This window comes from Rhinolophus hipposideros (genome assembly GCF_964194185.1).
Source record: "Rhinolophus hipposideros genome assembly, chromosome: 1".
Lineage (NCBI taxonomy): Eukaryota > Metazoa > Chordata > Mammalia > Chiroptera > Rhinolophidae > Rhinolophus > Rhinolophus hipposideros.
In genome coordinates, this window is record NC_138047.1 from 60979028 (window position 1) to 61006265 (window position 27238).

At 36.5% G+C, this 27238-nt stretch overlaps 3 protein-coding genes across 12 annotated transcripts in view; 1 reads left to right on the plus strand and 2 right to left on the minus strand.

Moving 5' to 3' along the window:
* Nucleotides 1-6153, minus strand: part of HELQ (helicase, POLQ like) — a 44300-nt gene extending 38147 nt beyond the window's left edge. For 2 of the 6 annotated variants that reach the window (XR_013992026.1, XR_013992027.1), the window contains exons 1-5: nt 5750-6153; nt 3980-4694; nt 2308-2486; nt 1556-1756; nt 1066-1138 (exon numbers count right to left, since the gene is read on the minus strand). Coding sequence is in view for 4 of the 6 variants with exons in the window: in XM_081029378.1 (XP_080885504.1) it covers nt 1066-1138; nt 1556-1756; nt 2308-2486; nt 3980-4694; nt 5750-6136 (1555 nt within the window). In the remaining 2 variants the exon portion in view is untranslated. The remainder of the gene's footprint in view (nt 1-1065; nt 1139-1555; nt 1757-2307; nt 2487-3979; nt 4695-5749) is intronic. The other 4 variants (XM_081029378.1, XM_081029376.1, XM_081029379.1 and 1 more) reach the window with 2 other exon arrangements.
* A 118-nt stretch (nt 6154-6271) lies between these two features.
* Nucleotides 6272-10885, plus strand: MRPS18C (mitochondrial ribosomal protein S18C). Of its 4 annotated transcripts, none has more exons than XM_081062257.1 (6): nt 6272-7145; nt 7278-7309; nt 8925-9008; nt 10039-10096; nt 10615-10674; nt 10759-10885. In XM_081062257.1, the coding sequence occupies exons 1-6, from the start codon at nt 7043-7045 to the stop codon at nt 10833-10835; spliced, it is 414 nt and encodes a 137-aa protein (XP_080918383.1). In that variant the 5' UTR covers nt 6272-7042; the 3' UTR covers nt 10836-10885. The 4 variants fall into 4 exon arrangements, with proteins under 4 accessions (XP_080918383.1, XP_080918382.1, XP_080918385.1 ...); XM_081062256.1 differs by having other exon boundaries at nt 6307-7145; nt 7278-7330; XM_081062259.1 differs by having other exon boundaries at nt 6328-6448; nt 7278-7330.
* On the minus strand, nt 9862-26061 carry ABRAXAS1 (abraxas 1, BRCA1 A complex subunit). Of its 2 annotated transcripts, none has more exons than XM_081062230.1 (9): nt 25949-26061; nt 23948-24038; nt 21903-21939; nt 19370-19436; nt 17886-18079; nt 17011-17130; nt 16180-16264; nt 13807-13921; nt 9862-13425 (listed from the first exon to the last, which is right to left on the minus strand). In XM_081062230.1, exons 1-9 carry the CDS (start codon nt 26033-26035, stop codon nt 12992-12994), a joined length of 1230 nt encoding a protein of 409 aa, XP_080918356.1. In that variant the 5' UTR covers nt 26036-26061; the 3' UTR covers nt 9862-12991. The 2 variants fall into 2 exon arrangements, with proteins under 2 accessions (XP_080918356.1, XP_080918357.1); XM_081062231.1 differs by having other exon boundaries at nt 9866-13425; nt 23948-24034; nt 25949-26059.
* Nucleotides 26062-27238: the final 1177 nt, after the last annotated feature.

The following is a 27238-nucleotide window of genomic DNA, read 5'->3' on the forward strand; positions in this document are numbered from 1 at the left end:
GTGCCTGGCACATACTCAGTAAATATTTTTTTTAATCTTTTTTTTTTTATTTATTAGTTTCAGGTGTATAAGACAAGGTAATACTTAGACGTTCATCATTTATATCCCTCACACTGTGAACCCCCCGCCCCCCATCCACTATCCCTCCGACCTCACACCGAGCCATCACATTATATATATAAAATTATAGTTGGCATTCATTAATGTTTAGCTTCTGGTGTACAATGCCATGATCAGGCATCTACAGTATCTCTGAGGTGGTCTCCCAAATAGGATGCATGTCCATCGGATACCCAACAAAATCTTTACAACATTATTGAATAAGTTCCCCAAATTAATTTTCAAAAAACCCTGAGGCCATCTTGTGGTTACCAGCTGCTTCCTAAGTAAATATTTTTTGAATGAATGATTATAAAGTGCTAAAATATGTCTAAGTGCCTTTGCTATTAAAAATTTTTAAATCATTCTTACGATTTGACCTTTAAATAGTTTTTGCACATATAAGCTAAGTTATCGTAATAGTATGTCATTAAATAGTAGAGAAAACATTTAGAGTATTTCATGTACTTTTAAAGAATGTCTGATGTCAAAAAATAGTTCCTTAAAGTGACTATTTGAATATCCCGCATGATTGGTATGCTGATGATGATATTGACGGTGGCAGTAGCAACAAACTCTTATTCAGTGCCATGTACCAGGCACTACTGAATGCTTCTCATGAGTTAATTCATAAAATCCTCACAACAATCCCATCAAGTCAGGACCATTTTACAGATGAAGAAACAGAGAGGTTGAGTCACCTGCCTAAGCACACATACCTAGTAAGTAAAGGATAATGACAGGGATGTCGTCGAGTGTTAATTTCATTTAGCTTCACAATTATCCTCATTCTTTCATTCTTCTAACAAAAATTTATCAGCTTACCTTAGAAATAAAAAATCTAAGGCAGAAAGTTTAAATATCTTACTCTAGGTTACAAAATCTAGCTAGTGATAGAATTAAGTCTTTTATAGTTTTCTTGATTATAAATCAATTAGTGACCATGTTAAAAAAAAAAATACTTACTACTAGTGTAGAGTATTTTTGCCAGGGTCATTTCCAGTACAGCCCCACGGCTTCCTTCACCAATCATGTGCAACTTCAGATTTTAAAAAAAAGGAAAAAAAGTAAATCTGCATACATTGCCTATATCAAACACGCATAAATTTTATGAAATGAAGTAATCTTTACTTTGTAACTCTTAAGTACTTTGGATATAGCAGCTAGAATATATATGCATTATTTCACTTATATTTTAAGTTAATGAGATTTTGGGGGCAATATCTTGACACATCTGAAATTCATAAATACTGTTATAAAATTGAATACACACACATATTTACTACTCAAAAAAAACTTGACACAAAACTGACTTTAAGATTACCAAGCATGAAATGTTTTCATCTGTACTGTCTATGTATTAATATATATGATTTATTCTCACAGAGGTATTAAGCAGATCCACATAATGTTAGTATAATAAAAATGCTGATAAGTTATAAAGGTAGCAACCCACCTCATCCACAACAACCAGACCTAGACTGCTAATCCTTCCCGTTTCAATCAACGAGTTGACCAGACCGTGTCCTTTTTCAATAGTGGCAATATACAGTGATTTCTTTTCCCTCCTTTTAATTGGAGGAAATTTGCCTTTGCTTCCAGCATATTCTTCAACAAAGAAACCCAGTTCTATACCAAAGCTTGACAAACCTGAAATCTAGAATATTAGTTGAAACAAACAAAAATATCCCAGATAAATAAGAACTCTAAATATTAAGTGCACACAGGAATGCAAAAAATCTAAAACTGTTTAACACCAATCAGTGGGAACAAGATCACAAATAAGACATATATATCTAAGAAATTCCAGAACTAATGTGTTGATCTCTGAAAAATGAATACAACTTCTAAACTACATAATGAGAAAATAAATTTCAACTGTCTCCTCAGATGTGAAAAAAATCAGAGTAACTCATTTACTTTGATGAAATAATTGAAACCAAACTAAATATCAATAGAACATTTATAATGGAGTTTAATCTACCAGTTTAGGGAAAAAAATACATTTTTCTGCAATAGGTCATCAGTATCAGAAGAAATTTTCAGTTACGTACCTCCATACTGCTTTTGTACATTCTAAACATATTAATTCTGCATCATTAACAGAGGTACCTTTTCAGTCAATAAAGTTGTTATATTTATCCTACTTTTTATATCTTAACGTCAAAATAACAGCAAATACCACTTGTTAAAAAAAAACAATCACACCTTTTCTTGGACAATTGCCACATATGGTAGGATCATTAAAACATCTTTGTGCCGGCAAAGCAGTTCTTGTAGCATTAAAATTTCAGCTACGAGGGTTTTTCCACCACTCGTTGGCAAGGAATATATTAAATTTTTTCTTTCTTGCACAGAATTCAATGTTAAGCAAGTATGCTGCCATTCTGTAGAATAAAAAAAAAAAAACAACAAACATTATTTTCCCCTTCTACAATTTCAATCTCAAGAAAGTTTTCTAAGAAGGAAAAATCCTTCAAAGTCCAAGAACTGCACTTTGAGAACCACTGCTTTAGCTCAATGAAAAGTAGCACACATCATGTCATTAAGCCAGATTTACAGGTAAAAATTTAAAAAATTGTTATTTACCAAAGTTGATGCTTCAAAGCTACTAATTACTACTAAAGTATAATTTGGCATGTCCTTGACACAGAATATAGTTTGCAAAACAACTATTATTATTACTGTTAGCATCATTCCTTTTTAATAAATCAGGAACAAAGGCTCAGAGTGCTAAACTTGTGTTTAAGTGACAAGGCCAGAATTCATAAGTAGGCCGACAACCTCCAGTCATTGAGAACATACCAGTGTACCAGGCATAGCACTAGTTACAGATAAAAAATGAGTTAGAGCCCTGCCCTCAGGGTACTCATTCTGGTAGGAGATGAAGATTAAACAAAGAACAAGGTGCTAGGAGAAAAGCACGGGGCAGAAAGTTAACATCTACTTCAAGAGCAATCCACACCATTCATTAGTTCTTAAACTATAAACCTCACAATTTAGAATTAATCCCTTGTAGTCTTATATTAGACTTTGTTTCCTGTAGTCCTACTTCTCTAACCTGATTGTCCTTTCCCTGAGATGAGAACCCATGTTTTCATATGGTTCATAAAATACTAACAAACGAATTTCAGAAATACTTATGAAGTGATTGGTTGATAGGCTGATCCTCCAGAGTGGCAAAAACTGTCCTTTCTTTGTCCAAAATGACACATATTTGAAATATATGCAAGAACCCAGGATTTTTAAAAAACCTTACACAATACATTACCAGTATTCTTTGTACTTAAATCTTAACTTCAGCTGTCTTTAAATGTTTAGTTTTAATCAATGGTATTAGTAATACTGACGTATTTCACTCCAGATGTCTCGCAATCAAAGGAATTTGAACAACTAAGTTTCGGTAGAGAAGACAGAGCCAGCCAAGGAAACACCAGCTAAGAAACTGAGGAGCAGCTAGACAATCTGAGAAAAACATCAGGAAGTTAAGAAACAAGTATTTCAAAATGGGTCTGGTCAATTCTGCCAGATAAGCTACTGAGAAATCAGGTAAGATGATTAGAACTAAAAGCATCATTGGGTTTAGACACTCCAGTCATTTAATCGTAACTGAGAGCACAGAACCCAGCATTGGAGTGGGCTGGGAATTGTTTGAGTGAGAAAAGGGAGATAGGAAGGATAACAGGTTTGAGAAGTGTGACCACAAAGGGAAGGAAAGAGGTTCAGTGGTAACAGGATAGGGATGGGGGAGAGAGGACTGACATTTTAATTTGTTTTTAAGATGAGATGCATGACCATGGAAGTATGTGCTTCCTATTGATTTGCACTAATACTATGTTAATGATGGTAAAGTTTTTTTAATTACAGCAAAAAGCATTACCATATAATTTTTCAATTCCCTTGAACTGAACATAAAGGTCTCTCACTTTGCTGGGTAATGAATAAAAAGGACCAAGGTCATCTGATGATGACTCAATTGTTTTCTTAGCAACATTAATTTCTTCAGATAGGAGAGTCTCTTTGAGCTGTTTAGTCCTAGAAAATATTGGTGTTTGGGCCTTGGCATTTCCAGTCATTGTACGTTTTAGATGATCTTTAAGACTTTTTCTCCTATTCACATCTGAACTAGTTCTGACTTGAGAAGACGCCTGATCAGTTTGCTGGAATTGCTCTATGCTATGATGGGGCAATTCCTCATTCACCGTCTTGTGAGAGGATGTGTTCCAATCCCTCTCTTTAGCAGACTGATCCCCAAAATCCTTTGAAGAGTTCTGTAAATTTTCAAAGTATAAAACCTGTGAAGAAGGGAATTCGTACAAAAGATCGGCTCCACGTTCAATAGAGACATCTTCATGCCCGCTCTGGTTCTTTGTGTGCTCATCTGTTTTTAACTCAGTAAAGCTGCCCACAGTAGTAATGCTGAGTTTCTGTTCGCTGCTTTCTGAGCAAAGATTATCAGCGGCAAAGTCTGTATCATGTTTCCTGTTTTCAGGAAGTTGCATATATTTTTGTTCCAGGTCATCAACTTGAGCTAAAAACGAGTTTTCAGCAAAACTATCATAGTCACCAAACATGTCCTCTTCACTATCATTATTCTGGAAAGAAAACAAAAATATTTATGGTCAATTATAGCTTCATTAAGGATAAAAGTTTCAGCCTAGAACTATACCGGGCATATAATTAAATGGCCACATATAGATCACAAACCTAAATGTAAATCATCCTATGAAATAGATACTATTATCCGCATTTTCAGATGAAGAAATGGAGGCTCAGAGAGGGTAATACTGTGATTTGCCTAAAATTACACTGCTCGTGTATGGTGATGCTGGGATCCTAATTCTTAAGCTAGTGCTAAATCCTTAAAGCAGTAGCAAGACTGATGGGCAGCTATTGGGATGCCATCTCACTATAAGTTCTGATAACTGCCCTATCCTTCCCCTCCCAGACTCCATCCTACAGAGTGGCCGGTGACAAAAACATGCTTGTACTACTGGGCACTCCAAAGAGCTTCTGTTCCGAGGAATTTGGACTTGAGAGGGAATCTGCACACTGACAGGGTGGTCTGCTAAACAGAATGGTTGTAAATTTGGAGATAGCAGTATAGTGCAGTGATTAAAAACACAAGATGTGGAGTGAAAAGTGTAGTTTCTTGACTACGTAGGACCTGAGATTTCACTTAGTTGTAAAATCTAGATAATGTAAATAGCTTCAAGTACCCAGCCTATAATGCGTGTGCAATACGTAAATGGCAGATGTTATTAGTACAACAGAAGCAGCAATAACTCCGAGCTCTAACTTTGCGTCTCAGTCATGCCACTTCCTTGCTGCACGTACAACTTTCATGTCTCGGGTTCTACGTTTCACACGTATATAAAAACGAGGAGAACCAAACAATACCCCTCACGTGAGAATTCACAGCCATAACAAAGCCAGGATGAGCACATGAAGACTATTAGGTAATCGGCAAACTGTTTACACCCGAGAAGCGAAATGCCCAAAATTTGTAGTTTCAAGTACCATGCCTTCTATAGCTAGGTCTCCCACTTTCAGTGGCCACGCGCAATAGGGGACCTGGGTTTGCACATCGCCCCAAGGTGGGAAGTGGAACCGGGAACTCGGGGGAACTTGAGAGCTGATGGGGCTGTACCTCGACTGGCTGCACGCCCCCCGTTTTCCGCCGCGGGCTGCCAGCCACCGTCTCCTCCTCCTCCTCCTCCTCCTCGCGCGGCGTGAGCTCGGCCGCGGTGGGGGCGGCAAAAATGATCCCTAGACTAAGACGGTTCCTTTTGTGGACACACACTCGCCGGCGGATGCGGGAACCACCTTCCTCCATGGCAGGGGCCCAGGGCCCTGCCCGAAAGCCGTCCCCCGGGACCCAGCCGCCAAACCCCAGTGGAGGGGTGAGTGGAGGACAGGGCGCCAGCAGCAAAAGGAGGAAAAATCGCTCGCCTCTCCATCCACCTTTGGGAGAGACCCAACTAATTGCTCTCGGACCGGAAGCGGAGACCAGGCGCAGAGCCCGCCTTCTTCTCATCCAATCCTAGGTGTCGCGGGCTGGCGGCGGACTGAGGGTGAGCACGTGACGTGCTGCGCAGGCACTGACAACCCCACCCACACGAGCCGCCCCAGTCCCCAGGGTTGGCTTGCGGAACCTTTGACGGGAGCACTCGGGCGAACCGGGGAGGAGAACCGGAAGGGACCTGTGAGGACGACTTAGGAAAAGGGAAGGAAAAGGAGCGAAGAACCATGGCCGCTGTGGTTGCTGTTGGCAGTGGTCTAGGGAGGAAAAAGTTGTCCCTCTTCGTAAGGGCTACTGTCTGCATCCCAAATCCCGGAAATCACGCGGGTAAAGTCTCCGTATCCTATGCTCCGTTTTAGCATTGCAGCCGTTGCCTTAACCGTCATAGGTTGGTGGAATCGCCAAGTTAACGAAACGACTCCGGTTTCTAGGCGATTTAAGTGTGTCTTCAAGATAGAGGGGAATCTGTAATGGCCCGTGACTAGTATTTTAAAGCTGAACGGGACGTGAGATTTTTTTCCCCAGTATTTTTTTTTTTTTTAATATACGAGTAGAGTAACGGGGTGATTATCAAAAAGAGGCAGGGACTTATTTGCCTACGATCTCCGTCCGGGTAAACTTGGTAAGAAAGGGACATTTGCAGAGTCATCCACCGTTGAATTCCAGATGTCTGAGGTCCCAAAGCTGGGCGAAATTGTGACGTAGGCCCTCAAATTTATCATTTCTGCATCTTTATCTTCTGTGTGCTTCTCTGTCGATAACTAGTCTCTGTAGGGGTTCTGTTACTCATTTTCCCGTTGGTACAACGAATGCCTTTCTGTTGCTTCTCCCCTAAGTAGTCACTAAAAATTAAAAATGTCTCTAACCACGGAGTGAAGGGAAAATAAATTTCGGAGAAGGGGGTGGGGGGTGAAAGGTTGTATGGGTGAGGAAAGTGTATGTGCCCCTTTCCCCAAAGCCCTGGAAGGAACATCAATATTAAGTCTAACTCTGTCTCAAATCGAAAAGTTTTTATCCAGTCAATGTGAGTATAATATAAAATTTGTCTTTTATATTGTGTCCCTTGATTCGTCTTGCCGCCATAAAAACAATTTCTTCAGCTACTCGAGTACCTAACAAAAAGAATTGGCTTGTTGCTGTTTCTGTTTAATTGCAGTGCTGTGGAGAAGTTGTTCACAACATAAACAGGTAACCAGCAATGAGGACCTGGTAAGAATTTGTTTTTCTTCCTTTTTATAAGGCATGAGCAAATATGACCAAATTCTTATATTTTATCTATTTGAATACAGTTCAACTGGAGGACAAAACAATAATCATTAGTCTGAGTTTGAAAATTATAATTCATTGATTAGTTACTTGAGTTTTGAAGTAAGAGCATTCCTAGATTCCTAGCAAGAAGCATAGCTCCTATAATACCATGTTTTTCTTCCTAGATCTTAAATTGAAGGATATGTGCTTTGGGAATTTAAACAGGTAGTTAAGGTGGATGGAATAATTGCAGATAATCCAACAAAGCTTACCTCCATAGGTTGGCTCTTTTCCCCATTTCAAATTCTTTGTCTCATTCATCATTTTTTTGTGGGGGGGGGGGAGGTAGGGGAGACTGTCTTAATAAATGAGGGATTAAAATGAAAGTTTTATACCAAGACATTAAACATAGTTTCTTCTCACCTGTAGATGTGTTTTTAATGGGTTTTAAGTACCAGCATTGGACTTAGGCAGTATAGGTTTTCTTGCTACATTGCAAAGATAATTTGACACCAGTCAGACCATACAAAGCACTTCTTAGTCAAGTATAGGGAAGGAATATAGTCATTACATGTGAGCTGAATGTAAATTGGATAAAGAAACTTTGAATAGTTGGAAAAAACAAAAGAACTAGTCCCTCTGAGCCATCTATCTTGGTCATCTAATTCACACCATAGTTCAAGAGAGTAAAGGAACTGTGTGTGTGCCTTTTTAGGTCATAAACCCCACTGAGACTCTAATGAAAACTTTGGGCACTCTCAGAAAAAGGATACAGTTCCACTCATTGGAAATTTTACATACAACTATAAGGGTTCAAGGACTTCAAAGCCATTTCTACATGAAGACTCTCTAGACTGGAAATGCTTATATTAATTGTAGGAGGAAGGCATTGTGACAGAAGCATTAGAGGCAGTAGTGAAGAAAGAAAAAACAAAAAGGCTGACACAAACTTATAAAGCAGTCTGGGAGCTATAAAATTATAGTCAAAGCACCATGTATTTACAGTAAGCCATTGGGGCATTGTCTTACTGTCTAAATAGTGGTAAAACATTTGAGAGAATATGGGGGTGGATTTAGGGATTATATTAATTTAAGCATTACATATGATATCTGTTGTGCTATAAGTTTTTCTTAATTTAAATCTAAGTGAAGAATTTTTAGTCACCTACAGTCTGCACAAAACATTTGAGGAGAGAATCATCTATTGCAGATTTGAATGTTGTTCTCCCATAAACCCTTTTTTCTCTAAAAATTGTATTTTATCCCAGAATCCTCCGTGACTTAATTCCTCCCTAGTCAAACTAAAACAAAGAACTCATACAAAATATGGACAAGCACACTGAAATCTTTATAATGGTGAATCCTTTTCAGAATTACTTGATTTTTCCTTTATAAGCCAAGGAAAAGCCAAGGGATTTTTGTGTTTATTCCTTTTCACAGTAAGAAAGGTATTAATTCTTGGGATAGATTTAAATGTTTAAATCTAGGATTTAATTTTTAATTCAAAATTAACACATTAAACTATATTATCACATTTTTTTAAACTTTATTCTAGCCCACTCCAATGGAAAATCCTTATAAGGAACCTCTTAAAAAGTGTATCTTATGCGGAAAACGTGTAGATTATAAGAATGTGCAGGTGAGATCTGGTTTTACTTCACTGTGATACTTGATTTTAGGATTCTGCTTCGTTAGTAGTCCTAAATAAAGATAATCAAGTCAGTTTTATAACAGGTTTTGTGTAGGGGCAACTGTTTGAGCAACTTAATAATTTCAAAGCTGGTTATACTTCCTTGTATAAGGCATCTCTATTCTAATCAGAGCCCCTTGGTTGTCCCTCATTTACTATTATTTCAGCTCAGCATTTCTTCCTCTTTTCTCTCTGCTCCACTGTCTTTAACAGTAGCTCACTATGGCTATAATTCTCAGTTGCTGGAGTTGAGTAGTTTGGAAAAGCACCTCTGGTGAAGTTGATCGCTGTAATTCACCAGTATCATTGCTTCAAATGTAATTTTATTGGTTGTCCAGCACTCAGTGAATTAAGTGGCAAATCTGGGGTAGAGAATGATGTTGGAGTTAAGTATTTGACAATAGTATAAAGTGATAACTGCCATAGAGGGAGAAAAACCAAGAAATTTTAAAATGTAACATATTAGGATTATGCATAGTGCCAAGAACACTGCCTGGCACCTGGAAAATGCTAAAGAATTTAAATTAATAAAGCATAAATTATAGCAAATGGCCCGATGTACTTGTACCTCTTGAGGACCTCAGTGTAGTCTGGTATTATATGATAGCCTATCATGATAGATGAAATGTTTAGTACCTTGTAAGCAGCAGTATTTTAGAAAAGTACCTCTGAAAAAGTTAAGAAAATAGCTTTAGCACTGAAAGAATATGCTCATTAATCTGTTGTATAGACTTTTTGAATGCTCTGGATAAGAGATGTTAACTCTAGTAATTAGTTATTTAAAAAAGATGACCTATTAATAAGATGAACATAGTTCAGTATTTTTATTCATATTTTATGAAGTTTGTCTGAAATTCATTAATAAACCTTTACATAACTTGAAGGTGACAATATAAGGTATGCTTTTTTTGAAATTTACCCAGTCAAGATTGAATAACAAATTCATACAAATTTTTTTTCCTCTCCAAATAAAACTCAGCTTTTGTCCCAGTTTATTTCTCCATTTACTGGATGCATTTATGGAAGGCACCTAACAGGTATTGTGTTCTCCCTTATAGCAACTTAAACATAGATAAGAATTATGTAAATCTGTTATTTACTGGCAAATTTTCAAATTGTGCTATAAATCACTGTTAGAAAGCTTAGTATTTACGAAAGGATCTTAGGCCAAAAGGGGTATTTATTTTGCATGTCTTATACTTAGAGGTAACTAACTATAAGATGACATGTACAAAAGTTGGCCTTAAAAAAATTGTGTTGCTATTTTGGAGTATACTGTAATCATACCTAGACTGTTATTTAAACAGGGGCCTGTTTCCCATAGGCCAAATTGGATCTGCCCCTTACTTTTGCAAATAGTTTACGTAGCTAGCGTCTATGGTTGGTTGCTTTGTGAGCTAAAACGGTGGAGAAGTTGTGAAAACTATATGGCCTGCAAAGCTTAAAATATTTACTGTCTGGCTCTTTACAGGTTTGCCATCTGTTCCTTGACTTAGACAACTGTTACGCATTTTAAATACACTTTTTATGAATAAGAAAGCCTTTTCTTTTATAGGTCTTTGTGGGAAGAAACAAAAAGAAATCACAAAAGCGATTAAGAGAGCTCAAATAATGGGTAAGAGCATATGAAAAACTGATCTGGGCTAATCAAAATTTTGCTCATTATCTTTTGTTAAGAACTTTAATTATCTCTTTACAGGTTTTATGCCAGTTACATACAAGGATCCTGTGTATCTCAAAGACCCTAAAGTTTGTAACATCAGATATCGGGAGTAAATTATCTAATGTTATCAATAAACTTATTTTTACAATAAATGGTTGCTGACTCAAATTATACGATTTAACAATCTTTAAAAAATTAATAGACTAAATATTATCAAACCATAAAGTTTTTAATTCTTAATATGAAATCTTATGAAGAGAGTGTTTCAGGAGTGAAAAAGTAGTGTTTCTTATCCATACCACTGAATGTTCATGAAATAAAAGCAGATTATTTGAAATGTTGACACTCATTACGTTTTACATAGATGAATTTAAAACTTGGTACTGTAGGATTGTCACTTACATCTGGTCCACTAATAGGTCATACAATAATAGACCACTGATAGAGGGATATGAAATATGGGGAGACTTATATTGTGATTTAACTTTAGGTCCAGACTGTTCTATAAATGGTATTTTAGGGACATGGATGCAGGAAAGTGGAGTGCTTGTATAATGTAAAATCCACGAGACAGGCTATGGACTTGAAACTGCTCAGGCAGATTTTCTAACTAGCAAATAAGGTATTCCTGGCTAGGACTGTGGGTCTTCCCTTTGTAGAAATGTTACATTGGATGGAGAGTGGTGCTGGCACAGGACCTAATCTGTTCTGAAACTGGTAATATACTTTAAACTGATCCATAGGCAATCTATTATGTCATCTTATCTTACTCCAGTGATAAAACTGCCAAAAGATGGAAACTGGGGGAAATGTCCTATAAGGACTCTTTTCCTCCTTTTTATTGAATACCTGAAAGTTGGGCATCAAACTCAATCATGGAAGTTCAGCTGTGTACTAATAACCTGAACAACCTTCCTATAACTGAAAGTTTAGTATTGATTTCTTCAAAGAAGATGGATCATTATGCTAAAGTATGAGCTAAATATTTTTGTACCTCTATAGCATTTTAGCAAATTGAACTTTGTATGGAAGGCATGACTTCAGTTTGAGTAAGTAAGCATCTTTGAAAAATCTCAAGCTATTATGTAGAGAAGACATTTGCATATGTTGGCTGCTTATTGCTTCTGCCATTCCTAGTTTAGCCTGTGTACCCAGTTTTCGTTTGTTGGTTACATTTAGTCATTATGTAGTAAATTCTATGTGCTCTGGTGATGTTTGTGGTTATTTGAAAATTAGGGTTTAGACTGACAACCTATTTCCTCTCCTTCTGCTCTTTGTAATACCACAGTGCTTCTTATGTAACTAGTAAAAATCCCTGCAGAAACTCATTATTTGCACAAATCATCCCTGGTATTATGTGGGATTCGTATGCACCCCATTGTGTAACTAAGGCATGTTCACACACATGATAGTTTGATGCTGGCTATGAATTTGCTCTATCACTTAGGAAATAACAGATGGAAGAGCAATGGTCAAAGTGTGTGTTCAGCATTTCATCCAGTGAGTGAAATATGAAGGTTTCATGTCATGTGTACACTTCATGGAAAATTCTATTACAGAAAAGACAAATACAAGAAATACAGCAAAAGCTCTTTTAGCCAACCTCCACTTAACCAACTCCCTGGATTAAATGGGTTTTACATCCTTCCTAAAAATTGTACTGAAGCCCGTGACTCTCGTACCTGTTGAGCTCTGCATTGCCAGCTATTTTGTACCCTAACCTGTTAGTTATATTTGTTATTGCATTGATGAAGAAAAATCATTAAAAAGAAAGTTCCTGTTGCAATAAAAACTAAATGCTTTGGAATGACAACAAAAATAGCTTTAAAAAATTAGTTGTTAAATTAGGTGTGGTTAGGACAACTGAATAAGTTTGGGAGTGGGAGGTTTATGGTGTTTAGCATTTTATCTGGCAACCCTAGCCATAATGTACTATTTATCATAACTTAAGGAGTAAAAATTGTAATGACTCAGAAAAAATTAAGTACATTTTCATACTAACTTTAGACTTCTTTCTTTTGTGAAAATAAGGCTAGTCTCTCCCAATTCTAAAGAATGCTGTACAAGTTTAAAATATCTAGTTAAGCTTTTCCTTCAACAGTTTAGTAAAAGGAGCAAAAAAAGGTTTTGGTTTTAAAATAAAAGCATCTGATATTTTTAAAAGTACTTTACAAAATAAATGTACTAGAATTTTTTTATGTAGGCTGAACATAGCAAAAACAATGGTTTTTACCCTTCAGCGAATCAAAAATCTTTGGGACTAAAAGGATCAAAATGTTGGAGACTGTGGATATTCACCAGAACCCTTCATTGTTTCAGTCTCTTCATCTGTTTCTGGGCTGCTCGTGGATGCTTTTTCTTGGTTACTACTATCAATATCTGTTTTAGATGGCTTGTTTTGTGTCTCTAACAGCCGTGACTTCTTGAATTGCCACCTGTCATCTGTATCTAAAGCTTTACGCTTCAGCATCTGCAGTGCACTACTAGCTGGACTCGCTTCAGGAATGTCGGTGTATTCTATCATTAAGGTCAGGTTGTCTACCACATTGAGGTGGTGGTTGGTATTACACCTACTTTTAGAAATATGCCTGTTTTTCAAGGAGATAACACATGAATGAAGAAATTCACAGTCTGGAAAAAAGGTCTGTAAAGCTTGGCAAAGAAAAATGTTCTCCTGAGGGTCTTTCTGGACATTCTTCTCTCCTAAACAAAATAAAATAACAGTTCAACATATAATATTTGTTCAACAAAGCTTTTATAATCTATTAGTAAAGTTGAGTAAAAAACACTAACAATTTTAACAAATTATCTAAAGTGAGAAAAATGACATGCATAATCCCAAATTCCAACTCATACACCACAACATTCTGAGAAAATTAAAAGTTGTATTCTTTAATATCAACAATATAGTATAGCTATAATAGTACCATGTTCTTTGTTCAGTGGGATTTAACAGTATTAATAAAACAATTACTTTTAATTTTAAAGTGGACAAATTCATCAGCTAGTGCAGCTAGCTCATCTATAATTCAAATCAGAATTTTTTAAGCAAAGAAAGTAGTGATGTATGAATTTTTTACTTACGTGCTGCTTGAATCTGTGCATGTTTTCTTTTTTTAATTTCTTGTTTTAATCTGTTTACATCCTTTAGCAGTTTCTCTACTGCTTGCTCACTGTGTTCTACTTTTTTGCATATACTCTGCAAAATAAAATAATTTAAGAGCATAGATAAAATTCCAAGTTGTGTACTACAGTCTAGGTTCACAAATAATACAAAATTCTTTATGGTACGTAATATCAAATATTGCCTTTATAAAAATTTTAATTTTGCTATTTTTGGAGGAACTCAACCTCAACAAGCACCTTATAGGTGGCTTATAGGTTATAAAATGCTTTCCAGATATATTAACTGTACATTATACATAGCTTTACCATACCAGTTATTTTCTTGATAACAAATATTTAACTCACTTTGAAACAAAGAATACTGTACTATTTTGAGAGGTGCATAGTAACTGCAAACATTGAATATTATAAAAAAGTGACTACATTTTACTGTTATGAAAGAATTTTCATACAGGAATTTCATTTAATTCCTGTAAAAGAAACTACTTTTGAAAAGCAGACTAGCCTCGTGTCATCAGTTTGAAGTACTCAGTGATTTCACTTTGGGTATGTATCAAAACTATTTATATAGGATGATGTTTCTTAGTACATCAAATCAAAAGTAACTAATTATAGGGTAATACCATGTTTTCCCGAAAATAAGACCTAGCTGGACAAGCAGCTCTAATGCATCTTTTCAAGCAAAAATTAGTATTTTGGAGCAAAAGATGCCGTAGAGCTGATTGTCTGGCTAGGTCTTATTTTCGGGGAAACATGGTAGGTTGTTAAAGCCAGTTATAGTGGATACTTTTTAGGATGTCTGCTAAGCCCATTTCTATTGTTCACTCTGTCATAAGAGTTTACCAGTAATCCCTTCACCAACTTCACCTTAGCTGACCAAAGCAGACATACTACACAGAAAATTGGCAAATCCGAAGCTCTTGAATAGAGATCTAAATGCACGAACTGTGGGCTGGCCATTCTCTCATTGGCCAGTGGATGAATAAACAGAAAGATCTATAGATACTATGAAGGAAACCAATACACAGACACAAAGGGAAAAAGAATTCTGATGGCACTCCAGTCCTGGTTCCAATTCCTTCCTGGAGCTTAGCTGCCTTCTACTGACAGTTCCTGTAACATACCCCTACATTTTCTATTTTAGCCCAAGTTGGTACTTTTAAAACAAGAGTTCTAATATACTACTCTGATATACACTGCTGTTAAAAAGAACAAAAGAATATGTAACAACATGAAATATGTTTAATGATAATATCAAATTAAAATGGCACAAATTTATATGTCCCCATCACTGTCAACTATGTCAAAGGACATATACATTAGGGAAAACTGGAGAATATGGCAAAGTGCAAATGGTTATGTTACAATGGTGGGATTCTGGATGTTTTATTTTCTAAAATTCCTGTATTCATATTAGTAGCATGTAAAAACTATTAACCTCATTTCTCAGTGTGCTACACTGGTAAGTATGGTGACCATAGGCATATACTACTCAGATCCCCGTTTGAAGGAAGGAAGCAGAGTTGACTGACAGCCCCAGCTGCCATCTTCTGGGGTCCACTACTGTGTCTGTGTGTAGGCCAGGCTTCCCCTAGGCTGCTCTTAAGTCAGTGAGCACATTGGAGGTTATTATTACAGGTACATTTCTATTGGACAGCTTTGCTCCAAGACTTACCATCAGTCTGGCTGAAACTTTTCTGGCCCTGCAGTCTAAAGCATTTCCTACATATCCAATCATCTTCCCTTCCCGGTCTCCTTTTTCAGGTGCTCCTTCCCCTTTATTCTTCTCAGGCCTAATCTCTTACTTGTCTAATCCTTATCTTGATGTCTACTTCTCAATGGACCTGACCTTTCCCAGTAAGAAAGAACGGGGTACTGTGGTAGATTGTTTTGTTCCAAAATATTTGCTTCTCTTTACATCTTGTAAGAGGATTACATATCCTTGCCTAATGTCATGTGATGTCCTTCGGCCAGTGAAATACGAGTGGAAGTAACATTCCAGCTGAGCAAAGTTAGGGGCTATTGTGAATTTTCATTAGCTTTCTTGTTCTTTTTTCCCTTTGTTGCGAGAAGAGCATATCCTACATAAGGGCTGCTCCTTCAGTCTGGATCCTAGAATAAAGACAACGTGTAGAACAGCAGCAGAGCTGCAGCCAAGATATAATGTGAGACTAAACTTGTATTTACAGGCCACTGAGATTGAAGTCTTTTTACTGAAGCTAAAATAAACTAAAATACAAATCTAATCATATGTTATCCCTAAAATATTTCAGTTATCAACTTGGTATGAACTCTGGAAGTGGTCTTTAAGTATTGGATAAGTTACCTTACCTTTAACTCCTCTTGTAAAGAAGCATACATCTCATTTATCTTGTGTACCTCCTTTAAAGATCCATCTTCTTCAAAAAATTCAGCGCTGTAAAAAAATTACAACTTCCTCAGGCAAGTATAGAGAACTCATTTAATGATACGATGAAAAACTCCTTTGTGGTTGAGCAAGAGAAGAATCATACATCATATTTCATTGATTTTAAGTCACCATTGATTGAAAGAGGCAATATTATTTTATATTCCATGAAAGAATGCTAAGGCATTCTGGTTTGTAAAACATCCCAATTTGAGATCAATTTAAAACTGCATTTTAAAATCAATGAAATGTGGTATTAAAATACTGTAAGACACTGTTAAGTACTATGGGAACACAAAACTAAATAAAATCTAGTTGCTTTTCTCATAAAGTTCACACGCTAGTAAGTATCCTGTAGAACCAATGTTATTTCTGATATTATTCCCTTTAACGACCACAAAAACATTAGCAGTTTATAGTATGTGTGTCTTATCTAAAGACATTTTTTGTCTTTATTTAATATCCAGTGAATTTCATTCCTTTAATCTGAACTTCTGCCTTAGAAAATCATTTTGGGGCTAGCTTTATTCTTATAAAATATGTTAAAATATGCAGGATATGCAACAACCCCCTTTTTACTTTTTATAAATGGACAAGTGCTAGAAGGAAAAATGGAGAAAGTAGAAACAGTCTGGTTTATTTGAGTGATGTGGTCATTAGTCAATTTTCCTTTTTTTTCTGTTGTATAACAAAAAAATTAATTTCAAAAACTGAATAGGATTAAGTTTAGTGGGGAAGCAACTGAGGAATCTCACCTGTGTGTTTTTACTGCTCGGCTAAAACCAGCGGACATACAGGAACCTGATACAGTTTTATAACCCAGTTGTTCAGACATGCCCAGATTGGCCACCACTAAAGGTATCCTATGAAAAAGTCTGAAGAAATAAAATTTGAAAACATGGACTTAGAATAAAGTGAAAAATTAGTATCTACTTATTAGTATAGACTACCTTTCCCTTACAAGATGAAAAAACAATCCATTCCTTACTACTTACCCAAGATAGAATTTACTGACTTGAGGAAAATAGCTTTTAAAAGTTGTGAAATGTACATCGTGTAAGATAATTATGTGGGGGGGAAAAAACTTTAATGGCTATTTTAACTGATTGGCACATATAAAAATAAGCCTGTTGAGATTTATCCTATCTTCCATAAATAATAAAATTAACCTTAGTTGGTACTCTTTTAACTTAATTCTCATATTCCATGAAAATGTTGATACAAACTTTGGGGAGTCCTGTTAACTCAGGTTGGTAGATCATTAAGAACTACCTTGCTTCCTTGCAGACGTTATAGAAAAGCTGTTCAAATATCCAGGCTTAAGTTCTACATTATATCCGTTAGCAATTAATATCTAAAGCACACATTTTTTTCCACCTTATGGTAAATAATAGGAAATCCTCAGTGCCAGAAACAAGTCAACATTCCATACTGGGCTTCTAATTTCCTTATCTGACCTTCATTTTCCCATCAATCAAGAACAGATGGTAAGACAGACTTCAGAGCATTGATATGACAATCTAATGCAACAATATATGAAAATACTTGATAAGCTGCAAAAAGTACTATAAAAATACTGGGTATAATTTTTCTATTAGCTGAAGATAGCCAGTGTCTGGTCAACATTTACCCTTTCTGAGGTTTATATAAGGCATGCTCCAGCCGATGAGTAGAGCAGCTTTCTGTTGTTATACTCGGTGTTAACAGCAGAAATACAAGTTCCTGGCTTGAAAGATGTTTCTGTAAGTTTTTGTGAAGCAGTCTCTCTCTAAATGTCATGATCTGGTCTGAATGACGTCGGAATTTATACCAACCAACCACATCCTGAAAGAAAATGCAGAAAAAATGTCAGGTGTATACCTTAATGGTTATAATTATTGTTTTACTGTCAATAAAATTGACAGCCTTAAAAAATGGCTTTCTTAGTATTTAGCAAGATTTTAGGCATATATAAACAAAGCATACACTTAAATGTATACTTTACATTTTTGTAAAGTATGAAAACTGACATAGTTAAATTGTTTTCTACTCAGTTACAGGGGAACAATTTTATTCAGTATAGATTAGAGAGAAAAAGATTTTTAACTAACTTTAGTTTCTTTATGACATTTGCTATCTTAAAGTCTTAATCTTTAGTAAAAATGTAAATGAAAATATCAATGAAAACAAGTTAATTTCCTGCATGGATACTTGGTTTGAAAATAAGTAAGCTGAACCCAATAGCCTTCAAATTTGATATTTAAATGGGAGTATCACTTACCCCCCAGAGTTGGTTTCAATATTGAATAAGATTATGTGAAAGGGTTTTGTAAACTGTTAACATGCTAACCAAATGTGTTGTATTACTAAACCTTTACTTTTTAAACTGGAAAAATAAACCTCATTTGCTGAAAACTTAGTAAGTATAAAAAAGAGAAAAATATGCTTAAAGATCTGTCTGTGACAGTTTCAGCAAGTAAGTTTTATATTTGCTCATTTAATTTGAGGAAATTAAAATTACTTCTTTTTAAAACCAAAACATTTTGCAGGTACATTTTAAAATACCCAAATATAATTAGGGGAAAAGCTCAAGCATTTTCAACAAAGGATTTTTTTTTGAAAGAAAATTCTTTTACTGAATTCACTTGTCAACTCAGAGATCAAAAAGTTTTAAGAGGAAAGAAAATACCCAGAAAATATTTTGTATTTTGTGAAGAAAAAAAAAATCTATTTTGATCATTCAACAAATTTTAACTAAACAGCAAGTATGCTATGGAGGATCCAAATTAGGTGTTGGTATAGGACACCGTCCCTGCATTATAAAAACTTGTAACTGGCTATGTAAAAACAGTCAGGGACTAAGTGCTAGAATAAATGGTTCTGGGAAAGGGTATGGTGGGACTGTAGAAGAGGAAGAGATCAATTAGGACAGTCAAAAGAAGGAATGAGATTAATACTTTTAATGACTAATTTGCTTTCAGAGTAACCCTTTGAATTTCTGGAAAGAACAAGCCTTTCCTCGTCTGCTTTATAGGATAAATGCTGCTTAAAAGTCCTGTCAAAATATATTTTTAGAAACTGAAAGTAATACTTACAATACCAAGAAAATAAAAGACAAAGTTAATCAGGGAATACCTTTTTGACACTTGATAGTATTTTCGTCAGTGCTTGCTCATTTAACTCACCAGAAGAATTGTAAAAGCTGTAAAAGCCAAAATTAAAGGCATTTCAAATAAGCTAAAATATTAAGGATTTTATCAGCACCTTTAATTTTAGTCACTAACCCAACTACCCAACCAAAACCTGTATACCTACTTGCCTGTCAGATGAAGTTCTAAAATAAATAGAGAAAGTTCTCAAATTAACTGAGTTAAGAGTGGCAGAAAGGTCCATATGAGGTCCATAAGGTCCTTATGAGGTCCATAAGGAGTGAAAAAGGAAAAAGAGTGAAGAAGCTTAAAGGGATAAATTTGGGATCACATTTTTTCAAAACCTAAAACAAAAACTACTCATTAAATACAGGTACATAGCCAGTTCACAATTCATTCACAATTTACTTAGTAAAACTTTTAAAAAAATACTGCTACATACAAAATAATATATGAAATGAAGCATAATAATAAAAACACAGTTTATCCAAAAGCCATACTTGCATCACATGAAGAGAAGTGTTTTAGGAGTTGGTTGGTTTGGGGTTTTTTGTGTGCAGAGGGTGGAGGAGCAAGAAATAGGTATTGATTTAGTTTAGTGGTCTTTGTTCTGTAGTTGGAATGTCAAAAGACTTAGTGAGAATGGAAAGATAATTCAAAAGATTCTGAAGTGTTTACTGCCCCTTTTTTGCCTTCCAATAACAAGGATTGCAAGCAATATTTTCCTCCTTTAACATTAACTGAGATAAACATGAGGTTTCTGGAAGAAGAGGCATTTTAATATAGAAGTAGATATATTGTGCAATAGAATTCATGTTAAATTGCATTTTTTAAAGTGGCTTTAAGTTTTAGGCTTCAATGGACTGTTTTCCAGGAACTTCCTGAGGTAAGCCAGTGTATTTTTGTGGAAAACAGAAGCAATATATTACAGTAGGGTTGGCAAACTTTTTCTGCAAAGGGCCAGAAAGTAAATATTTTAGTCTTTCCGGGACTCATAGTCTCTGTTGCATATTCCTTTTCTTTTTTTACAACCATTAAAAATTGTATTAACTATTCATAGATAGAGTGCTATGTGCCATATAAAAACAGGCCATAGGGCCATACTTTGTCACCCTCTGTATTAGAACATAAAACTGGATATTAAAACTTATCCAGCTTGGACTCCAAGAAGTATGGTATTACAAGGCTCTGTTTTTAACATGTTCACCTATGTTACTTTAAAACAGAAAAAACAATGTGATATGCTATTGGATTAGAACACAAGAAGTCCTGATTCTTCTAAACTAGCTCTACCATTAACCAGTTCTGTGGCATTGGTTACATCATGAACTTTTCCGGCCTATTATTTTGTTGTTAAGGGAAAATGAAGTATGTAAAAAACTTTTTGAAAGAGCCATTTCAGGTGGTTCTCCTTATGACCACCTCCCAACCCTTTAATTTTATAAAGGTAAAAGGCTGAGGCATGGGTTCTCATCACTGGGTCAGATCATTTCCTCAGCTTTAAGATTCCATTAAATTGGTCTAATTATTTAAGGTAGTTATCAGAAGACATTGAATCACTTTTTTTTTTTTGACTTTCTCTTAATTCTTTGCTAGTCCAGAGTCCCTTCAAGGAAGTACTTTTTATGAGTCTCCACCAAGAATCCCTTAATCATCAACAAATATTTTGTATGTCCATTGTATATAGGCACTATAGGAGCTGTACCTCTTGGTACAACAGTTTAAGACTACACAACCTTTATTTCTATCATCCCTTACCACAGATCTTTCTCACCCTAACCATTTGCTCCACTGCAACTTACACAACCTTAGTGATGTGTACATACAATGTGACTGTACGATAATCTGACTTTTACTGTACAGTTTATGTAAATCATAAAGCTATTTCATTAAAACCACATTGTTGTGATTACAGGTGTTTACTTATGAAACTTCATGTATTTGTGTACTTTTCCGTATGTATGTAATAATAAATAGTTTTTAAATACCTCAATAAAAAGTTTTTTAAAGTAGCAAAGCTTATATTAGGGCTAACAGTACTACTACTAGCTGTAGGACTAAGAGCACAAATTTTCATCCTAGAAAAGCAATAGGAAGCAGGTTAAAGAATCTAACCAGTTAATAGGCAAAAGACAACATTAAAAAATATGGTAAGTGAGGAAACATGATAAGCTGGAATAAAGGGTAGGAAAAAGAGCTGCTATGGATATATGAGAATGTGTCACTGAGTTTATAGTAAGCAACGAGGTGAGTGGGTGTGAGAAGGAAACAATCCTCAAGATAACTGGTACCTGGGAAAGGCTGTGGAGATCAACTAAAGCAAGTATTTATTTACAGAAAAAGAATTATTAGAGTTAAAACGAACAAATGAATTTTCATATATTTAAATAACAGTCTTTTCATTTTAATCAGTACCATCATGTATAACTGGTAACTAAGATATTTTGTTAGTTTTAAAAGTTACTTCACTTACAGAGAATAATGTTCACAGTGTATCATTTACTTGCTCTACTACTCACCTGAAAAGCTGATAGCATGGAATATATTTCTGAATGTCTGGAAGAAAAGAATTTTTAGTTATGATTACATTAATTGCCATTTGAGTAACATACTGAGCACTTCATGCCAGGAAGTACTTTACCATAATCTCATTTAATCCTCACAGCAAACCTATGAGACAGATGTTATCATTCCTTCCATTTTAATGATGAGGTAACAGGCACAGAGAATAAGTGGTTATCCCCAAGCCAGCCATAGGGCCATTATTCAAACCCAGATCCTCACTCTTAACTAGAATGCTATATTCTTTCTAAAGGTCTAATAAAGACAACACAAAAGATAAATTCAAAGTTGCTATATTTTCATTGAGTTCTAAAAAGGTGGTGCTCTAATGTCACTCAGTTGATTAAAAGAACTGTTAATTGGATCCTCTTGTTATTCTAAGTAGTTTCACAAAGGATTTGTCAATGTTCACTACAGACTATCAAGGAAGAAATCCCCAACATCTTTTAAGAGGTCAGTTTTATTCTCTTGTGAGTGATCAATCATCCTCTTTAGACATTGTAAATGAGTAAAAATAGTACTCATGAAACCAAAAGTGGTTGCAGCAGGAGACTAATCAGTAAGTTTACATATTTACACATATATCTTACATTTATATGTATATAAATGTATATATGTATACATCTATGTATATATGTAATTTATATACATAAATGTATATACGTATATACATTTATATATATACACACATACACATGTACTTTCATTTTTAACCTTTTAAAGTGGCAAACAAAAAATGGCATATAAATAGTGTGAGTATAAACTGGTATAATCTTTCTGGAAAACAATTTGCCCTACAGATCAAGAACCTTAAAAATGTTCATACCCTTTGACATTGTAATACCATTCCCAGGAAAATTTCTGTAATAGATGTAGAAAAATATTTACGCACAAGGATGTTCACTGTAGTATAACTTATATAATGAAATATTGGAAATAAATCTGATTATGATTTACTTAAAGGACAGCTGAAATTACATAGAGCCATAAGATTAAGTAAAGCCATAAAGGTAAAAATGGATATTTAGAGAATTATTTGACATGGGAAAATGGTCATGTTACAATATGTCATGATGCCAAATTTTAATAAAGTACACCACTAATTTTGTAAAAATACGCGTATAAAGAATTGTATATGTTAATCAGAAAACTCCCTATATTTTAAAGCTCCCTTTTCCTTTTTTTCGCCTGAAAGAACAGCTGCCACCAGCTATAGCTGCTTCACCACACATTCCTTAAACCCTTGCAGTCTGGTCTTTTCTCCATACACTCCAGAAATTACATAAGATTTTTTTTTTTTTTTTAAAGATTTTATTGGGGTAAGGGGAACAGGACTTTATTGGGGAACAGTGTGTACTTCCAGGACTTTTTTTCCAAGTCAAGTTGTTGTCCTTTCAATCTTAGTTGTGGAGGGCGCAGCTCAGCTCCAGGTCCAGTTGCCGTTGCTAGTTGCAGGGGCGCAGCCCACCATCCCTTGGAGGAGTTGAGGAATTGAACTGGCAACCTTGTGGTTGAGAGCCCACTGGCCCATGTGGGAATCGAACCCGCAGCCTTTGGAGTTAGGAGCATGGAGCTCTAATTGCCTGAGCCACTGATAAGATTTTTAATTATGTAATCACTAAGTTTTTTCAGTTCTCATTTTCTGATTTTCTGCAGCATTCAATGTTTTTGTCCAAACTTTTATCTTTTTTTCTTGGTTTTGGTTCCTTCTTATTGGTTCCTTCTCCTTTTGTTGGGTCATCTTCCTGCCATTTGAATACATGTAGGAACTGTTTCATCCTTATTTCCCCACAATAATCTTACCTGCTTATGTCCCATGCTGTTTCCTGCTTTAGACTACGCCATGGGCACAATTTTGAGAATTTGAAAATCTTTTAAAAAATTTGTATTAAAAAAAAAAAAAAATTTGTATTTTCTTTTTCTAACGTTTTAAAAGTAACTTATGCTGATCCCTTTCAGCATAAACCATCAAAAATAGGAGACATAGAAATAAGTGACTCACCAATTGTATAAATAACTTCAACATCATCCATTTGGGAATCAGTAATGCTATTCTTGGCTTCACCTTTCACTTCCCCAAGGAGAAAACCTTCCTATGGATAAAAGCAGCAGTAAGTATATGGAATACACTGGTAGAATTACATTTAGTAATTTAACTAACCAATAGTTCCCAAGTATTTTACAATGTATACAGTATATGCTACCAACTGGGGGCACAGAAAAGACCAGGTGCACTACCATGTTAGGTGGGAAACAATGAACAGTTAAATAAAACTGAGTAAAAGAGATTGGAAATATCACTGTGATTTTAGCACACCTGGAAGCATAAGAGGCTTAAAGCCAGAAATGAGCTCCTGACGCTTGAGGAACCAGGAGCAGAACAGTTTGTCTTGGAACTAAAGGCTCCCTTTTGTAAGAAAATCACAGACAGGTAGGAATAACATCAATAATGGAACATCCTGAGTGACTAGCCAAGGACTCTGAATTAATGACATGTACTTCTGGGAGCCAGTGGAGGCTTCTGAGCTATGAAATGACACAATGATCGATGTTTTTAGATTAAAAATTGTGCAAAATATTAAAGATTTGGAATTCAGTGTCAGAGCCTGCTTTCCAAAAGGGGAGCTGTGAGCCCCGATTCTTTTAAAAGTACATGCATTTTGCCACAACAGTGGTGATTTCTTTGAATTGTGGAGAATTCAGTTATTTCTCTTGGCACATTTAAAGACCCATTGTGCTTGACAGACAATGAAGATCTTGTCATCTCTATAATTAAGAACTTTTTTTCCATTTCATTAAAAGAGGAGCACAAAAGGAATGTTTTCACAATGTCTTTATTGGAATCAAGGAGGAACAATCCAGAACTCTACACTGTCGTGTTCTAGACAAACCCTGAGAAAGGAAGCAGGGACAATGCAAGTAAAACTATTCAGAAAATCACCCTTTAAAGACCTTAGGAAAAAGATCTAAGAAACAAGGGCCTAACAGTAAGTAGGTACTTTCCAAGGGCTAACATTTTAAGCTACAGAGGACTTAAGGTCCCATTCTGTTTCTATTTACACTAAGACACTGCAAAATAATTTCCACAGCTACATACATTTTAAATTGTCATATATTTGCTCTTTGCTAGGTGTTAATCTACAAGGTTAAATTACTAGACTTTGTTCAGTACGGTATTCTCTAAACTATATTAGCAAGTTACTAAGCATTTACTCTAAGACATTACTTGGGCTCAAAGTTTTACAGTGTTTTTTTTAAATTTCATAAAAATAAAAGTATAAAATTGGCACTGTATTTAAAAAAACTATTTCACTACTTCATCCAGAGGTGTTAAACCTAGGCAATTAATATGAAATAAGCATTTAAGTATCTAATATTTGAGGAAAATTATAACTGAAAAAGCATCAGAAAAGGAACTAGGTGAGACCGTACAATTTAATACCAATGCAAACAAGTCAGATATCTGAGACCAAATTAAGCTTTTTCATTCACAAAGATTTCCCAGAAAATAGCCACTGGGTGCAACATCTCTTATTCCCCGACACCCCACCATTTCAACAAACGTGCACAGTAGCTGGTCTGTATACAAAATTCAGTTGTCTTTAAAACCGTCTGTCGGTAGTTAGGAAAAACGGAAAGTTAACTCGCTAACTTTATAGCGACAGCGGGAGAACGCTGGGTGAACTTTCCATCCTTTCACAGTCAAGTTGAACCAGAAAAAAAGGGGGACTGTTGAAAGAAATGGGGGAGAGTGGGATAGCCGGGTAGGGACACGTAAATAAACACTGGTCAGAAGAGGGAGGGCTAATCCTGGAAGAGATTTGGCGGGAGGGAGGCACATCTCCTGTCGTCCAGGGGCAGGAGCAGGCAGAGCCCGGAGGGCTGAGGCCGGCGCTGCGGCGCGGAGCTCGCAGGCGGGGTCCCGGGCAGCCGCGGCGGGGAGGTAACCGACGCCGGGCCTCTTTCAAGGCGAAGCCGGATCCCGCCCCGCCCCTCGGCTCACCGTGTCCGAGTCCGTATTGAGGTGCTGGAAGGACAGCGCGCCGAGCACAAAGCCCGAGAGCACCGCCGACGTACTCTCACCCTCCATTCTTTGGCCGCCGCTGCGACGCACGAGGGGGCGGGGCGGGACGTGCAGGATCCCAAGCTTTCACCCGCAAAGGCGGGGCCGCGCGAGGAGGCGGGGCCGCGCGAGGAGGCGGGGCCGCGCGAGGAGGCGGGGCCGCGCGAGGAGGCGGGGCCGCGCGAGGAGGCGGGGCCGCGCGAGGAGGCGGGGCCGAGCGAGGAGGCGGGGCCGAGCGAGGAGGCGGGGCCGAGCGAGGAGGCGGGGCCCGCGCCAGCGCACAGGCCGCGGAGGTACTGGACCTCTCTGTTGGGATGGGCGCGTCTAGGTGGCTGTGTCGGCCGGGTCTGGCCGTGTGTCTGGCGGCTTCGTTTTCCCGTTGCCTCCCTGACTTCCCTGACCACTTGGCTCTAAATTACACTCGGTGTTGGGCACGTCTGCGGAGGGCAAGGAGCGCGCTTTGATGGCCAGCTGGCTGCTATGGGATCCGTAGCATAAGTGCAAAACTCAAAAATGAACATTGCTGACAGAAGTATGGCTTAGTGACATTGTAATATGGTTTTCAAACTGGATGATGCTGCCTTTTACCCATTGAAACTACTAGCATACTAGTTATAGCAGTTTCAGCGATTCTCTTCTAGAACTCTCCAGCGATATTCCATGGTGGTGGGGGGAGCAGGAGAGGAGTTGGGTTTCTTTGAGTGTTTGCTTTTAGAAAATTCAGGGTTCAGATTAATTTAAAGAATACATAGATTTTAAACATTGTTCTAACAGTTTAATGAAAGGTATCACTTGATGTAAATGGTAAGAGTGGGAAAACCAGAGCTTGACAATTATCCATACATGATATGCAAAGCTATGGTTTTTAAATGATTGAAAGACAGCAAAATATCAGACTGCAGATGCTCCTCGACTTAACGATGGAGTTACATCCAGATAAAACCGTTGTAACTTGAAAATATGTTAGGGCAAAAATGCATTTAATATACCGACCTTTCGAAACTTCGTAGCTTAGCCTCGCTTAAGTGATGAATAAAACAAATATTGATGGGGTTGAAAAATTCTCTTAATACAGCACTGTCAAAGCTTGGGAGGGCCAATGGACCTTTTACTCGTCCTCCAACGTTAAAATGCTTCAAACAAGTCCTGCTTTATTGACCCCAGTTTGGAGGAATTTTAAAAACTGGAAAGTAAAGAATACAATGAGAGATCTAACCTGGGATTGTTGCA